The sequence below is a fragment of the Theropithecus gelada genome, chromosome 13 (assembly GCF_003255815.1).
Source record: "Theropithecus gelada isolate Dixy chromosome 13, Tgel_1.0, whole genome shotgun sequence".
NCBI lineage: Eukaryota > Metazoa > Chordata > Mammalia > Primates > Cercopithecidae > Theropithecus > Theropithecus gelada.
In genome coordinates, this window is record NC_037681.1 from 15014016 (window position 1) to 15031144 (window position 17129).

General features: G+C 40.9%; 1 protein-coding gene across 18 annotated transcripts in view; it reads right to left on the reverse strand.

The window, feature by feature from the left end:
* The window catches only part of MAP4K4 (mitogen-activated protein kinase kinase kinase kinase 4), a 193928-nt gene that overhangs the window by 22401 nt on the left and 154398 nt on the right, over positions 1–17129 (reverse strand). For 2 of the 18 annotated variants that reach the window (XM_025405810.1, XM_025405809.1), the window contains exons 13-21: positions 16319–16480; positions 13390–13476; positions 12608–12829; positions 8413–8646; positions 7417–7523; positions 5890–6041; positions 5159–5256; positions 2612–2787; positions 1994–2114 (exon numbers count right to left, since the gene is read on the reverse strand). In XM_025405810.1, coding sequence (XP_025261595.1) covers positions 1994–2114; positions 2612–2787; positions 5159–5256; positions 5890–6041; positions 7417–7523; positions 8413–8646; positions 12608–12829; positions 13390–13476; positions 16319–16480 — 1359 coding nt within the window. Of the gene's footprint in view, positions 1–719; positions 912–1993; positions 2115–2611; positions 2788–4438; positions 4448–5149; positions 5257–5889; positions 6042–7416; positions 7524–8412; positions 8647–11498; positions 11661–12607; positions 12830–13389; positions 13477–16318; positions 16481–17129 lie in introns of all 18 variants that reach the window. The other 16 variants (XM_025405805.1, XM_025405814.1, XM_025405807.1 and 13 more) reach the window with 16 other exon arrangements.

Below are 17129 nucleotides of genomic sequence, written 5' to 3' on the forward strand. Positions count from 1 at the left end.
TCAAAGGCGCACACAGATTTCCCACACAAAATTTTAAATTAAAAACAAGCTCAAACCTTTGCCCTTCTTGCTTAACATCCTAATTTTTCCTAGGTTTCCCAAAAATAATTCGGCTTCTAAACCACTGAGTGATTATAAATTTCAAAGAACGAAATCCTTAACAGAGTTGGTGAAAACAAGTAAGAGTAATCAACCAACAGCCACCCCCAAAGCAAGGAAAAAAAAAAACAAAAAACACCAGCTCTGTTTGAAAGAGACTCCTGTACAGGATAACAAGTTTGTCCAGGTAAGGCCAAGCCTGCTGAACCGAATCTTCCTATATTTTATTTATTGGATAAAAAGAATGAAAAAGGCAGATTCCACAAATGACTGTAAGAATTTCATGCCAAATACATAATATGGATCTGAGGATACAGCATTTTATTTAGACTTAAAAAAAAAAAAAAAAAAAAAACTAGATAAAGAAAGCCATGCAACTATACTTATCTAGAGAACAGTAAACAGTGAACTGGCAAGTTTTGGGGAGCTGATCTAGGGTTAAGGGGTTTATATGCAGATCTGAAACATGTTACTTGGGGTTGGGGAGAAGGGTAGGTGACAGAGAAAGCAGGGTGGGAAGGGAAGGGGTGAGGGTGTTGGAAAGGTCTCCTTTGCAAACTAACTCCTAGGCAGTGCTGGTCTAACCCCAGGAAAGCAGCCAGCTGTGGTGCGAGACATACCTCATTAGCAGTGAGCTTGTCCTGGGGTGTCTGTGGGGACATGGTGGGTGTCGGCTGGCTGGAGGATGGGGAGGAGGAGGTGGAGGAAGTGGAGGAGGAATGGCTTTGCTGTAAGAGATCTGGCAAGAGGTGAATGCGACCGGCAAAGCCATTGCTCTCATGATGGCTGGCACGCTTTTGGTCAACTGTACTCTGTAGAAAAAACAGGCACACTTGTCTCGCTCAAGCGCAGCTAAAATTGCCTATGGCCCTATTGATAACTGCTTTGTTTAAGGTGCTGTGTGACTTATAAATTCTGCTAAATTACCAAGGAAAAACCAAAGAAATTAGCCTGAACTGCTCACACTTCCTCACCAAATGCCTAACTTGAGCCAACAGAATTCAAAGTACCTCATCTGGTGGCTGCACGACTCGAGCAGTGAGTGTTTAATCTGGTTTATCTGTTGCGCTAGCTTCTGTTACCAAAACCAGTATCCTTTTTTTTTTCTTTTTAAATCTTTCTTTCTAAAGCTCCAGAAAGTACCTGTGGATTCTCTGAATCCTGGTCTTTTCCATGTTCTTCCTACTTTCCATCCGAATGCATTGCCATAGCATGAAACACAATTAGGGCAAAGTCCAGAATACTAAATAGGTGCCCTGTTCTATTTAAATGAGAAGCGCATCACTTTAATTAAGTCTAAGCTAAGAAACGAACAGACAGTTAAAAAGCTTAGTGATCCAAACTGAGCATATCTGGGTGGCACACATTTAATTATTCAACAAGTGAGAAAACTAACATTTTGGAACATAGAAGAGAAACCTCCCGAACCCTTCTGCTCTCCGAGTCTCTGGGCCTGTGATGAGGCTCGTCCTGCCTGCCTCACCCGCTCCTGCTGTGGCACTGCAGACACTCAGAGCCAAGCGTGCTCTGCAGAGCCAAGGTGGTTACTCTGCCAGACTCCAGACCTGCTTCCTCACTCTGCGAGCCTGTTTAAGGACTCCCTGTGGCTTCTCTCCCCCTCAGACATAGACTGTGAGACTCAGCGCGGTGCTTGAATGAGGGCTGCCGCAGACATGCAGAGGAGCAGCGATGTGGGGTGGAGACTACTCGCTACCTTCCGGGCATGCAGTACACACCTGCCTCCCTAGCCCCCGACACTTGACACTTGACCCTCTGGGACTTGTTAACATGAAAACAGATGATGATGGAGAAACAGCATGAGTGAGTGAATGAGCAAGTGGGTTAATGACCACAGGAGAAGCTCAGCCTCTGACGACAGAGAAGACACGGGTACCTGGCGGACGATTAGAGTGCCCTCCTTGGATGGGGTCATGGCCGGCTCACTTTCTACATCATCATGGACAATCATGGTTTTCACAGATTCCGTTTCACCATTGCTCAAATTCAGAGATGACCTATAGGGACAAAATCCAGAAGTGAAAGGCCTTAATCTCTGGAGTCAAGGAGATCCTGTTTATGCTTTTTGCCTTCTCAAAATCAAAACATGAGAGGAGGCTACCGGTATAAAGCCTCCTCCAAAAAAGCAACTGCTTAGCTTTCTCCCTTTAACAAAGAACTTCCTTCCAGTGCCATTTGTTTCTGAGCAAAAACTTAGAATGAGTAATCACAGCTAATTAAAGTAGTTATATCAAACTGAAATTTCCCCTGGATCATATATCCTCCAATCAAAAGGAAAAAATAAAGTAGACGCTGGGGTGCTGGGGGAAGCACTGACACATGCACACACCAACGAGGAGAAGGGGAAACACAAGGCGGCCTGCTGCTGAATCCATGAGAACTACGTAGCAAGTGCTCATGGGGTCACGCAATAGTCTAGGCACAACTGGGTCCCAGCGGAAAGCAGGCTCTGAGAGAAAACTCTCATCAGCTCTAAAAGAGGCCGGGGACTGACGCTGCTCTGGTGTCCTCCGGTCCCGAGGTGGACTCGTCGGCCCCTTCCTGCTCCACATCATCGTCCTCCTCATCTGTCGTCCCCGACTCCTCACTGGATGAGGAGTAGTCCGTCACTTTGTGAGGTGGCCGTACATCTTCCACCGCTCGAAGCTCTTTGGCCAGTGCGGTCAGATCCTAAAGCAAAGGACAGAAAAGAGAGAGTTAAGTAAGGCAACGCGGGGGCAGGGACAGGAGAAGATGAGAAGTTCTTTAACCATAAATTGCCACAATGTCAGTTTTGTAAGACTTTTGTAGAGTAGTTACCCAGTTTCATACGAAAGTGAGCTCCTACGGCTTTTGACAGAAAAGACCAAAGAAAGTCAAGAGAGAGATTTAAAAAAAAAAAAAAAAAAAAGACACAAAAAAAAAGTCAAAGATGTCAAATACAGTTCAAATCCCATGCCAATAAAAAAACACAATGAATCTGCTTATGATAAGCTCACAGTATTGTTGTTTTTTAATATGAGGTAAAATTCTAGATCAACAAGTGTATATACACAGACCCTTGGGCTTTGTCGTAAGGACATCTCCCTATATGACAAAGTCTTCTTTAGACGTAGCAATGCTCTAGTTAAACAGGCCTGATATAAAAGGTTTTGAGGGATACATTTTTATTTTACTTCAACTTTTATTATTAAAAACTTAAACGCTCTAAGGTTTAATATTTAATAAATGTTTATATTTACTATTTGTAGGATATTTATGAAATTTTAATAAATATTAACATTTTACTATGATCAACATTTTAGGTTTAATATTTTATTAATAAAAGTTGTAGAAACGTAACTTCCCTCCCACAACTCTTTAAGTCAGGCCTATTTAACTAGAGGCTTGCTTTCTGGACTGCCCCCTTTGAAGAAGACTTTGTCATATAGGCATGTGTCTTCACACCAAAGCTCAAGGATCTGTGTATATATGTTTGATGATCTAGAATTTTACCTCATACTGAAAAACAAAAAAAACAAAAAACTTCAAACCCACATTACAATGAAAAGAGGAGTGAAGTGAGCACTAGGATGCCATTTACATCTCACTTCACTGACTGTTCACGACCTGCCACATTCATGGAGAAGTCCGAGACACATGAAGAGACAGTGGCAACCCTGAGTGTGGGGGCAGGAGGCTATGGGCGTCCCTATCGCCCTCCTTCAAGCCTTACCACATCCCCCTGTAACACCACCTATGAATAGGAATATCCGAAAGAAAAGAAACCAGTAGTGGAATTTGTTCCAAAGGCTTCGTTTCCCTTTACTCTTCCACACTGAGGTATTCTTAAGATTCAATCAATCCACCAAATAATAATTTTCAAGAGTGATTACTATTTATACCACACATTTTCATATAAAACTCCAAATTCATCTTTTTTTGGGAATTTTATTTAAAAGTAACCACTTTTTTAAAAGGCAGTCTATGTAATTCTTTTTGTCTTTTATTTCTAGCAGTTCCAACTTGGTTTTCTTTTTTTTTTTCCACAGTTGAGAATGTTTCTTTTCTTTGAGCTTGAGCCTCTGAAATTACAGTGATTGGACTCTGAGTCTTGCTATTAGTATTTCGTGGTGATAGCTGCAGCTTTTTAAACAGTTACTCAAAAAAGCTACATTTAATAACAATAAATACAGTAAATGTTATGTTAAGAAAGCTGGAGTAAAGTTTAAGGTTTTTAAATTCCAGAAAAGAACAAGAAGTCAAGTTGAGGAAGGAGCAGGACCGCAGCTTGAATACAAGCTGAGCTGACAGGCGGTCGGAGTGCTGCTCTGAGGCGGAACTTTTCAGAGATGGCGCTTACCACTTCGCCCTTCGGTACAGCGCAGTTTCATGTAGTCCGAGAAGCCACCGTTGATGAGGAATGCACAGTACAAGGAAGCACGGGAGAAAGAAGGGGAGAGGGAGAAGTACAGAAATCAGTTCAAGCAGGAAATGAAAACTCTGACAGGCTTAAAATTCCGCGAAGTGTGCACAATTACGTGGTCAGGTAACATCAGAGGGATTAAAAGAGAAGGGTGAGAAGCAGTCACAACTATCACCCCAGGAACCAAAAAGCAGAAGGTAGGCAACCAGTGAGTTTAAGAAGGTGATTTTTAAAAACTTACTCTAAAAGCCAGTATTGTAAATGACAAACCAGAATAAATAAAGGTTAATGCCAAGAAAGAGATAAAAATCCTTTTCTTTTGTATTTTTTTAAAAACATCAGTTTCCTTAGAAGGAAGTTTCGTTAAATAAAAACTATACTTTGTTCTGCATTATTTTGTAAGGCTGACTGTACACCAAGTGTATGGCTGGAACAATAGAACACAGAGTTTCACCCACTTGAGACTTTATGCAGGGAAAGCAGATGACACCAATGTAAGGGAACAAATATGTCTGGGGTCTAGGTCATTCCTTATAATTCCTCAAATCTGTGAGGGGCCCTCGCAGAAGAGACTGCAGGCCTCTCAACCACATATTTTTAATAGAAAGATCGCATTCAAGTCTGAAATAAGTAAAACTGATTTTGCACAATCCTTACAGCAGGCTTGAGGGGTCTGAAAACTTCTTTTTTATCTTCAGGTTTTTTCACTGCGTTTTCCAGGCGTTGAGATGGAGAGCCTTCAGACTTGGATGACGCTATTGGGTTTAAAAGGGACAAGATGGATGGACACATATCAACATATGGATGTGTATTACGAAGCTGCCCTGCCCACCCCGCCCACTCCTGTCTGCCCATTCATGGCAGGCTCTCCACACGCAGGTATGAACTACAGAGCAGAGAGGGCCCAAGGAGGGCTCCAGCAGCCTTCCTGACTCTTTTACTTAAACCCTCCATCATCACACTCACTTTGACACGTGTTCACAATGTATACCTTGTCACAGTATGTCAGTAATACAATAGAGGGAATATTCACTCATCTATTACGAGTACATTAAAATAACCAATACTGATGACGGTATAGGCTCTGCAGCCCAGACCGAAAGAAATGGGTTCAAATCCTAGCTCACACATTAGCCCATTACTTTGGAAAAGTTAGTTAATCCCACTAAATTGTAAAGCACTCACAGTGCTAGGTATATATAAAGCTCTCAAAATTTAGCTCCTTTATGATTAAAATCAGGATGACTATTATTGTCACTGGCAACCTATGCTAAAACATTGTTTTGTGATGTGTGGCTACACGCAAACCACAGATTAAGACCAACTTCCAATATATGGATCACAGCCCAAAACATTAGCAGGGAAAAGGCAAAGGAAAGGCAGCCTACATCTCACTCTGAAGCGTTCCCCGGAGCCACTCTGAGACCCAGGGTGAGACCCGGGCTGGGATCCTGAGTTGCTGGACCCTGAGGAGCTGCCACTGCCAGGTCTGGGCACCAGCTTCTCCACTCTCTCCCACAGAAGCCTGGGCTCAATACTGCTGTGAGAAAAGAAGAAAAAAGAACAGCTAATGCATCATCTCTAGATGCTGTACCATCGTGTGTCCATCCAATGTCTTTAAAATGTAGGGAGGAGAAAAACAGTCTATAAACAGCATTCAACATTAAATTCACCAAAAGATAAAATGACATTATTCATGGATTTTTATCTCATATATTTTTTGGTTGTATGCTAAATGGTATCCTACCATTAGATCTAAAATCATCAGGTGTGATATAATACTACTGTTAGTGTAGAAGTAGCACCATTTCTGTCACAGCTACATGTCAGTTCTTAACATTAGGAAAACACTCCATATTTGTATAATTATACGCAAAACTATATTCTGTTTCTAGGCGGCTGCTCTCACCTGCCTGTTGCTGTTCTCAAAAACTGACACTTACAAAGAATAGTCCTTTGTATGGGCTGTTAGAAATGGTACAGAAAGCATGGACTGGGATGGATTTCCTGCCATGGATGAACCCAAAGCACACATGTGCTAGGTAAGGATTAATGACACAGACTTGGTCACAGAAGAACACCACAGTCCCCCTGCCACTAGCAGTGCTGAGGATTCTGTGCAGCTTTTGGGCCATCATCCATCTGACACTTCAAGTCAGACCAAGGTTCCATGCGCAGAAGGCTAACTTCGGAGGTTCAGTGATGATTAAGATATAAAACATTCAACATAATCAGCTTTTCTTCCCTATGATAGTGCTGGTCAATGAAGCTTTCTGTTATGATGAAAATGTTCTATATTTGAGCTGGATAATATCATAGCCACTAGCTACATGTGGCTATAGAGCTCATGAATATACCCAGTGCACTACGGAATGAAGTTCCCACTGTATTTCATTTTAACTAAATTTAAACTTTAATTTAAATTTAAGGAAACTTCTGTAGCTAATTGTATTGGACAGAGCAGCTCTAGAACCTAAAAAGGATATTATTTGGTTGATTCACTTGCTTATTGCAGACTGTCAGTCAACAAGTGACTTCTTCAGTAACCTGTTTGTGATTTCTGTTTTATGCCACAGGCCTTACAACGTCCCTTAGATGAAAAGCTCCCTCTGATCACAGTTCTCCTAGAACTTCTCTCCCTTCCTTGGTGCTCCCTCCATTTACTCATACAGAGAAAAGTAGTTTAAATTTCAGAGTTGCTATATTAATGCACATCCGGATTCAAACCCACTTTTTACTACACATCAACTTGATGCCATCCACGTTGATGGATTTTATGGCAGCTTTTCCTTTTATACCTAATAATCTCCTTGCCCCAGAACTTCTGTGTTTAAGAGCATTTTTATGAAACAGACAATGTAAGGCTGTGGTAGACTGCACAGGAGGCCTGTTCTCAGCGCTCGCTTGTCTTTTACCTGGTGGAGTTTCTCTGTCCTGCCTGGCTATTCTGCTGCCCACTGCCCTGCAGTGGGGAATCTCGACGGGACAGAACAGGGGAGCGAGATGTTGTTCTCACAGGAACCTTTAAGTAGAAAATATAGCAATTAAATTATTGAAAACGTGAGAAGGAAAAAAAAATATTTCCCAACCAAAATATATTTTTAAAGCAGTCCTAATATTTAAAAGCAGTCCTTCCTATCACCTCCACTCCCCACCCCCACTCCTTCCCTGGTCCTACACTGATACAATCGGAGAGAAAATTTAGTCACAGGCATCCAAGAAGCCAGTACAAACAGTCTTTCTATGCTCCTGTAACATTTAAATGATGTCTGGACTGAAGCTTGGTAGCAGGGACATACAAAGCATTTGCTGAGATAACGTGAGAATCAGGAAATAAGCTCAAAGAAACCAAACAATGGTCTATAAATGGATTGGCAGGAAGCAAAGACTGGCAGGAAGCAAGAAAATATTCAGAGGAAGCAAATTCCAAATGAGGAAAAATAAATTGACATTGGCTCTTTTGTTTAATTTCACTAACATGTAAACACAAAAACAAAACAAAATCCCCTACATTTAAAAAGAAAATAAAATTTTTCTTATAAGACCTTTTCTAAAAGTTTTGACATTAATACTGCGAAACTGCATAGCTTCTGCATAAACATATAGAAAAACTGCTAAAATAGATTATGAATTCGTTTAAGAAGCCTATTCTTTGTAGACATACTCTTACATCATTTTGCTGCCTTATTTAGAGTTAACAACAATAAAACGCTAACTGGCCACTGGCTGAATAAAACTATCTAACTATGGAACTTTATCCTCACCATTAAAAAGTCCCTTTGAAATTTCAATGCCCCTTTAAATTTGGTAAAGTTGCATCCCCATAATTAAAATAAATAATCTTAAAAAAAAAAAAAAAAAAAAAAAAAAAAAGGAAAAAAGCAGCACACATCTGTCTTTCTGCTCCTTACCCTTGGAGGCACCTCGTCACTGTCTGATCTAGACCAAGCCTTTTGGGTAGGGTCGGGCGTCTCTGACTTAGAGTCAGAGCTCTGACTGAGCACCTCACTGCGGGAAGGTGGACATGGGTCCTGAGAACGAAGATGGTGGTGTGCAAATTTGGGAGGAGAAGGGTCACTGAAGGAATGGGATCGCGAGACAGGGGAAACATTGTTCTTGAGAGATGCCAGGTGGGACCACTGTACCTTACAAGAAAACAAAACACAAAACATTCAATGCGTTCTGCATAAAACTGGCTTTTCTGGTCAATACCAAATCCAAAGCAGGAACTGGCAGAGGCAGAATACACACCGGGGTGGTACAGTGTTAGGTCAGCCACGCAGTGAAACAGTTACACTTCAAAGTGAAGAAGTGGTCTGGGAACACAGTATGTAGAAAAGAACAAATGTACATTTACAAGGAAAACTCTTTGTAATATCCAGACAAACATTACAGATAGCAGTTAATGTGAAGACTTTTTTTTTTTTTTTTTTTTAAACAAAGAGGCTTTCAGAGCCCAAAGCGGGTACGATGGGTTGCATGCACATCCATGTCAAAGCAGAGACTGAAAGGGCAGAGACAGGCAGAAAAATCGTAAGATAAAGGGCACTGCCAAATGTGCAAACCTACCTAGCCATCCTAACATTACCTGCAGTGTCAGATTTAACACCAGACTGAGTAACAAAATGGCACGTTCAATGAGCAAAGACAAACCCCTCATGTTTTGACAGACTGTATCTCAAGAACAGCTAATTTTTCAACTATACCACCAATTTTTCTTATTTTTCCCAAGTCTACAAACACCCATAACCTAGATATCTCCATATACTGTCATATTAGTTATGAAAATAAAGAATTGTGATTTCTTTAAAAATATTTAGTACCATGGATTCCCTGAATTGACTACTGTTGGAGTATTCCTTCCACTTGGGAAATTACAAAAATATGACAATTACTTGTCAACTGAGTTTATCTGGTTGCTTCTAAATTGGGAAAATGATCTCTGAAAAAATCCATAAAATATTTTCATTAAATTATGTTTTACTGTTCCAAAATAATTGTTCAATATGGCAATTGAAAAAATGATGGCTATATATCCATTACATCAATGTACTTGACAAAAACTGAAAATACGAAATCAATTTGTTCAACCTTTCCAAATACAAGACGTGAAATTAGTTCTGGTGTATGATTTCTACAATATACAGGCGAGAGATTTATATAATACCAGATATTGGTATAATCCCAGACTTCTAAAATGTTTAAGATTTTCAGAGGTAAAACATGTAATTCAAAGTATTACCTGAAATTATAATCAAAAATGAGCTTTAAAATAGAGTCCTACACGAGAAAAGTTTCCCCCGAAGAATGAACAGGAGAAGGAAATGGGAGACTCTTTCTAGGTACTACACAATTTCATAACAAATGCAAAAATCAGTATAGATAATTCAGAAACTCCTATTTTCTAAACTATTAGTGGCCAAATAAAGATTCTCCATTTACGGCATGTTTAATTTGCAGTGTGAAAACTTTTATCCGCTGATCTTCAAGCAGTGTAAACTTGTTAAAGAACACGAGTCCTCAGACCTATTCTAGTAGTCTCTCTTCTCTTCCCTTTTTAATTGTGTCCATTTACCCTCTCCTGCTTTCCTCTTTCCTTTCTATCCCCTCCTCTCTGGAGCTGCCCATCTGTTAGCTCTCCTGGGACTCAAGAAACTGCTGGTCCCATGGAAATACTCACTCACCCTCACATACCCCTGGCCTCAGTCCTAGCTATTCTTTCTTTCTTTTTTAAGATGGAGTCTCACTCTGTCACCCAGGCTGGCATGCAGTGGCACTATCTCAGCTCAATGCAAGCTGCAACCTCCACCTTCTGGGTTCAAGCCATTCTCCTGCCTCAGCCTCCTGAGTAGCTGGGATTACAGGTGCCCGCCACCTCGCCCGGCTGATTTTTGTATTTTTAGTAAAGACAGGGTTTCGCCATGTTGGCCAAGCTGGTCTCAAACTCCTGACCTCAGGTGATCCACCTGCCCTGGCCTCCCAAAGTGCTGGGATTTCAGGTGTGTGCCACTGTGCCCCAGCTTTTTTTTTTTTTTTTTTTTTTTAAACTCCTCCATCCTGCAGATCCCACAGTTTCCTGCCACAAGAACATAAACCTGTCTCCCACACATGCAAACACCAGTGAAAAATAAACTCAAGCATAAGAACTTGTTCCTAATATTCTGGATTACAGAGTGGCAAGTGGGAAAATGTCTAGAAGTCAGTAATTTTCAGCAAGAGAGTAGGAACCGGCATTTTAAGGATCTCTAAGATCTTGAGCCGTAATCTTCATTGCCTGCGCTCCTCTATGGACAGCACTGTGGGTTCTGCTCCGGCCACACAGCATCAGCCCAACAGTTCCCCTCACCTAGCCAAGGCTAGAATGCTGCAGCAGACCCAAGGAGAGGTCACAGCCTTTTCCATGGCCTGTATCAGAGAAATTCACACCTAATCCGCTAGATCTCAACTTTTTTGGATCTTGAACCTTGTGAGAATCTGATAAAAGGTCATCCCCCCCACTCCCACAAAAAATACACATTTAAACAAATAAAGACATTTTGCATGGAATTTCAGGGGCAACATCTAAGGCCCATTCATAGGACTGGCCAAGAGCCAGGGATCACGCAGTAGAGCACTTACTTTTAAAATACTTCAGAGAAAATTTTTGGCTCTCCCTCTACGTATTTGTAATCCCAGTTCTCTAAAAACTAAACTAAAAGAACTTTGTATTAGAAAAAGGAGGCGCTTAAGAGCTGAGTTAGGGCAGGCAAAAAGTTAGAAGAAATCACTCACTCTAGATACTCTTAATGAGTACACAAAAGTCTCAAAAAAAAGAAAAAAGAAAAAAATATTTCCCTATCAACTGAGTGTATGCCTTCTTTTAGTCTAAAGTCACTCCTGCTCATCTCTCCTCTTTTTCAATGTGCTGACAAACTAAACTGTGATATGACAGTAGGCCTGTGGCTCAGCGAGCCGTTGCATGAGTCTCCTCAACCACAGCAAAGCTGGCTGTTGCTACCTGTGGCTCCGCTGGTCTCTGCAGGGCGGGATGCACAGACTCGGAGTTGCCATTGGAAAAAGACTCTGATCGGGAAGGCACTGGTGGCTCCAATACTCTGCCTGTCTGCTTAGACTGCGCTTCAGGGGAGCTGTGGTTAGTTTTCCTAAATCTATCTTCCACCTGCATCAGAGAATTAGAAGACATAACTCAGTGTTAGTAGGGGAAAAGCAGAAATATCAAAGAAAGTCTAAAAGTGGAAGAAGTCTAAAGATAAGTTTTCTGTTTTCTTCTGCCACAAGAAAAGAGAGGGGCAGCTGGAAAAAAGAAGGTAGATAAAGCAGTGCTAGGATTAGATTCAGGAAAAAGAAAATATTTGTGAAGATAAAAATTAGCAGGGCAGTCTCTAAGCTCTCCTCCTTGCTCAGAATTCTAAGACTGTATATGATGATAAAGTAGAAAAATGTAATCTGTCATAAGCAACTAAACTAACAGACGAAAAAACTATCATCAGAAATCCAGAATGCTTTTCACTCCTCCAAAAATAAGAGCACTCCAGAACAAACAGAACACTTGTTTCTAGAAGCTACTGCCTATGAAGGCAGACACAATAGAAGGCTGCCGCCACCGGTGGGCCAGGATTCAATACCTCTGGAGCCACACATGTCGCCCATCTCGCACCCCCAAGCAGTCCCTGCTGCAGCCTACTCTGAGGCTCTGGCTAGCCCTAACACACCAATCTAGCAGTGCATCTTGACATCTGCAAAGTCAGAAAGTTAAGCCACAGGCACTATTTAGCTGGGGAGAATAGTTCATCAGACCACTCTTTCATCCACATTTTTAAGAATGACTGTGTCATGTAATCTTCTTTTTGTTTAGTTCAGTTTCAAGTTCTTCTGGGATATGTTAACTGAGGCACTCTGGTCCTTTATGGAAAAAGCACTGACTGGATATGAAACCTTGGGCAAGGCCCTCCACTCCTCTGAAACTCAATGTCCTAGTTAGAAAACGAAGAAACTAGATAATCAGCTAACCTCTACTGCCCGTTCTAGAATTCATATGACACAGTTCTGAAGAGTCATTGTACTGCTTTCCAGAGCAATGTCTAAGTGACAAAGGAAAGAGGATACCTCTCGCGCTCGGTCGGCAGGCTCGTAGTGGACTTTGGGCTCGGGAGCGTGGAAGCTTGGCTTGCTCCTTTCCTGCTGCGGTGGTGGCGGCTGCTGCGAGTGCTGCGGGTGCGGCCTCCTATGGTCATGCTGTAGAGACAGGAGATATGCTTGTTCTTGTTGCAACTGCCTCTGGAGCCTCTCTGCCTGCCGGTGCTCCTCCATCTCCCGCCATCGGCACTCCTTGGAGAGGGAGAGGATAACACTAAATCTATGGGACACTGGAGAGCTCGCCTCTTCTCTGGATTTGTTTGGCTTTTCAAAAAAGTGACCATACATTTTCCCTCAGTGTTTTGTAAGAAAGCAAAATAGCTGGGATTTTAAATAGCACATTACCTGTGGAAAAATCTCACAGCTGTTGCTAACCATAATTATCATTGGACAGAGTAAGAGATAATTCAATTAAATGTGAGTTTTAGTGGTATAGATACTAGGTAAAAATTCTGTGGCATGTACTTTCAACCTACTGCCCTCAGCATTCTAGTGTGTTCACTGAGTGCCAAGTTCTGTTTAAAACTTTGTTGATCTACCAAACAAGAACAATTAATTTATTAAAGAGAAATAAATAAACAAAGACCATGTTGCAATGTGCCACCAATAGGACCATAAAATGGGCATCTCTATTTCAGCCTGGCTGCCCACAGCAAAACCAAAATGGTCTGGTGACCACCACAGCTTGCTCGACTTAGGGGAAGGATGAAGGAGCCCTGATGCTACAGAATGAAACAGAGGCGGGGCTTTACCAGTAACATGGCCTGCTCCTGGAGCAGCTGCTGCTGGAGGACTTCCAAGTGCCGCTGCTCCTCTTCTAGCTGTCGCCTGATATACTCCTGTCACACAGAAATCACCCAGCAATCAATTTATCCCAAAGAAAAGCATCAGAACCACCTGAATGGAGCACCAAGAACCATTTGCTCCCATCATCTTTAGTGACAATTCACTTAGTGGTAAATACCTAAAGAAAATCTATTGCTAAAGATTTCTCCAAGAACTTCAAATTGGCCAGTAAGACCTAAGGAGCCTAACAAATGATGATATGTATTTCCATGATATACATGAAGGGGTCTAAAAGTATTTCTGTTAGAACACAGCTGTTGCATACAAATGCAGAATTTTAAAAGAGTATGCCATTCCTCTTAAGGTTGGTAAACCCCAGAGAAATCAAGAGTTTAATGAAAAAGGATCAGAGGGTTCTGATTAGTAAACATCTGCTTATTAAGTCATTATTTATAACAAGCACAGATCACCAATTTTTGAAACCTAAAACCAAAACCTGCTTAATATTAAAATACAACAAACATGATTCACGCTTTCACTGACAATTCCAAAGCCACCTGGAATGACTATATTCCAGACTTGGGCAACTGTCCTCAAACGAACAGACCCAGGCTCCATGATGAGCTTGTGTGTGTGTGACAGAGACAGACAGAGACAGACAAGGACAAGGGGAGAGAAAGAGAGGAGGAGGTGGAGATGGGGTGGTTTTTCTTTTCAATGAGAAGAGAATGATTAGTCTTCATAACAATGAACACAGGTAAACACATCCCAAATATGTTATGGATGTTACCTACTTCGAAGCTGCATGCATATTATAAAGGACAGGGATACCAGGAGGCCTCAGTCCCTGTTCCATTGAGAACTGGCTCTATGATCTCTAGCATGCGCTAAAGCTCCCCTTCTCTCAGTCTCCTCATTTGAGAAATGAGCATCCAAAATCTCCTCTCCCAACCCTCAGGAATTTAAGGTTCAGACATGAGATCGATATGAAATAACCTTGAAAAGCATAAAACATTTTACAAGCAACAGAGGCTTCCTTTTTTTCTAGAAGAGGAATAGACTAAGAAGGACTCTAAGGAGACATTTTATCCTGAAGTTCAGATTCCCTTTTCAGAGCGTCTCCTGCTGACCATCCCCTTGTGTCATGGTGCACACCTTGAAACAAAAATAGCCATCAATATGGGCTGAACAGAAGTTTTAGTTAACCAATATCTCTGGGAGAATACTGAAATTACAGCATATAAAAATCCTAAGAAATTCTTACTTTACAAAGAAAACTGAGCCAAAAAAGCCAACTGAGGGGGTGTGGGCACTGGGCGGGGAAGGGGGAGGTGGACTTACTCAGAAGGCCACTGACTAACATATCTGGTTCTGACCTGGGATCTACATCTCTTGTGTCTACGCCTGACCCTCCCTGGTATATGCTACAGCAATACCTCTCCTAGCAAGGCTTGTGTGGCCTTGACCCACGTGTGACTGAGCAAAGGAACCTGACTTCCAACTCATTTTTGTTTTTGAACAAAACAGAATTAAATTGTCACTTGAAAGATCAAATCAGTACACTCATTTGTTTTCTGCCCTCAAACCACAGGGACAACTGGAAAAATCATGTCCTCTCCAAACCACAAAGCTCCTAACACATAGTCAATGAACATACGCAACACAACACACATCTACACAAACATAAACGCTTATGCTGAAATGAAGTGTGTCCAACAGCACTGTTAACATGGGAATTACTATTTCACAATAGAATGGGGAAAACAGAATAAAACCGATTTTAGAATTTTTTTTTTTAAGTGGTGCCAAATACTTGCTATTCACAAAATTTAATGACTGCCACTAGAGCATTAAAGATGAATTGCTGCCATCACACCCTCCTCTCACAATCGAACTGTAATCATTATTTCTAGGTGATTTAATTCTTAAAAGCTTGAGTGTTTTCCTCTTTGCAGCCCCCAGGTATAAACAAAAGTGGAATGTTAAAGCACACGCACTACACAGTTAAATGGTTGACAGTGTCAATTAGGTAGCACAAAAAGCGTCACTGAAATTCCCGGGAAAACACTGAGGAGCATGCAGACCCAAGGCTCAGAAAGCCCAAGACACATGCTTAGCATAAAGGACGGCAGCTGAACAGTCACATTTGAAAGTTAACACCATGGTTTATAAGTTTAAAATACAGATACCAAGTGTTATTTAAATTGGTCCTCATGTATCATTTTTTTCTTTATTCCAAGCTCATAACAAAGAGATCAAAGACAAGAAAGGCAAAGAGGCTAAGGGCAATTTTTCTTTGCACAGGTGGTTCAGGAAACAAACAAAAAAAAATTCTAAATAAAATCATATCTGGTATTAATAAAATGCTGCAAATATTATTCAAACCTGATCTTTTTTGGTTGAACTCATCAATGTTAGTTTCTTTAATGCACTGTGTATATACAGAATTACACGCTGATATATATTACAATATTCACTTAGCCACTGGATATTCAAATATTTCTCATAAGAAATTTCTTACTGTTGGTTTTTAATTTCTTTTTTTTTAAAAAAGTTAATTATCACCCATATATTTGGGGTCCACAGCATTTAAGCCAAATCTGAGAAGATACATGCAGACATCTTTCAGATATACTATTTAGAGACCACCTAACTGGTTTCAAGAGGTTTCTAAAGTATAATGATTTATAAACCCTTTTTAGGATAAGAGACCCAATTTATTGGTGTCATTCCAATTGTGTTTCACCACGTTCATACATCTGAAGTTCTAAATATATGTGTATGTGTGTACATGTGTGTATGCATCACATGTGTGTGTACTTTCTAAAAATCCCCCAGCTCTGCAAAGTAACAAACTTCACAAATGTATGCCTGGTATGTTCTCTGTGAACTAACCTGTTCTCTTTCAACTCTCCTCTTTTCTTCTTCTGCCCGTCTCCTCTCCTCTTCTTCTTTGCGCCTTCTCTCCAACTCCTCTAGACGCCGCTTTTCTTCTTGTTCTCTCCTTCGCTGTTCACGTTCCTGCTGCCTTCTAGCTTCACGCTCTCTCCTTTGTTGCTATGTAAGTAAAAATGTATAATTACCAGGGATCTTCCTGCCATCTTTCTCATGATGTTATAGTGTGCTGATCAGTCAGTCACAGGTGGACACTAACGAGGTGAGGTTCATGGGCCCCACAGCTACCAGCCAATTATTTCCACACTGCCCCTCGCACCCATAAGTAAGGGCTTCCTCATGAATTTTCATCAAAAGTATTGTGATTCTGTGAATCCTTACAGGGTTTAGTTTCATTTTGATAATAATTATTCCCCACTGCTCACTGCACCACAGCAATTAGGGGACAGAAAATTCTTTATTCTTGGATATCATTAACAGGGTTATGCAAGACTCTTAAGTAAGATGAAAAATACATTGAGAGAAAGAAATAAAGGGAAATAAAAATCCAGCAAAGAAAGAAAGACAAGTAATTTAAAAAAGGAAAAAAAGCAGCACACATCAGGAAAAGAGGAACTGACATCAGAATAACTATGACCATTATCATTAATACAAATATTTCAGAAACTGCTACTGAGCAAATGCTTACTACTATGTGCCTGGCACTACGCTAAGTATTTGATATTTCTATTCCATTTATTTTACCTAATATAAGTCTCCTAACAACCCAAGGAAGTCATTATTTTATCCCTGCTTTACAGATGCGAAAACA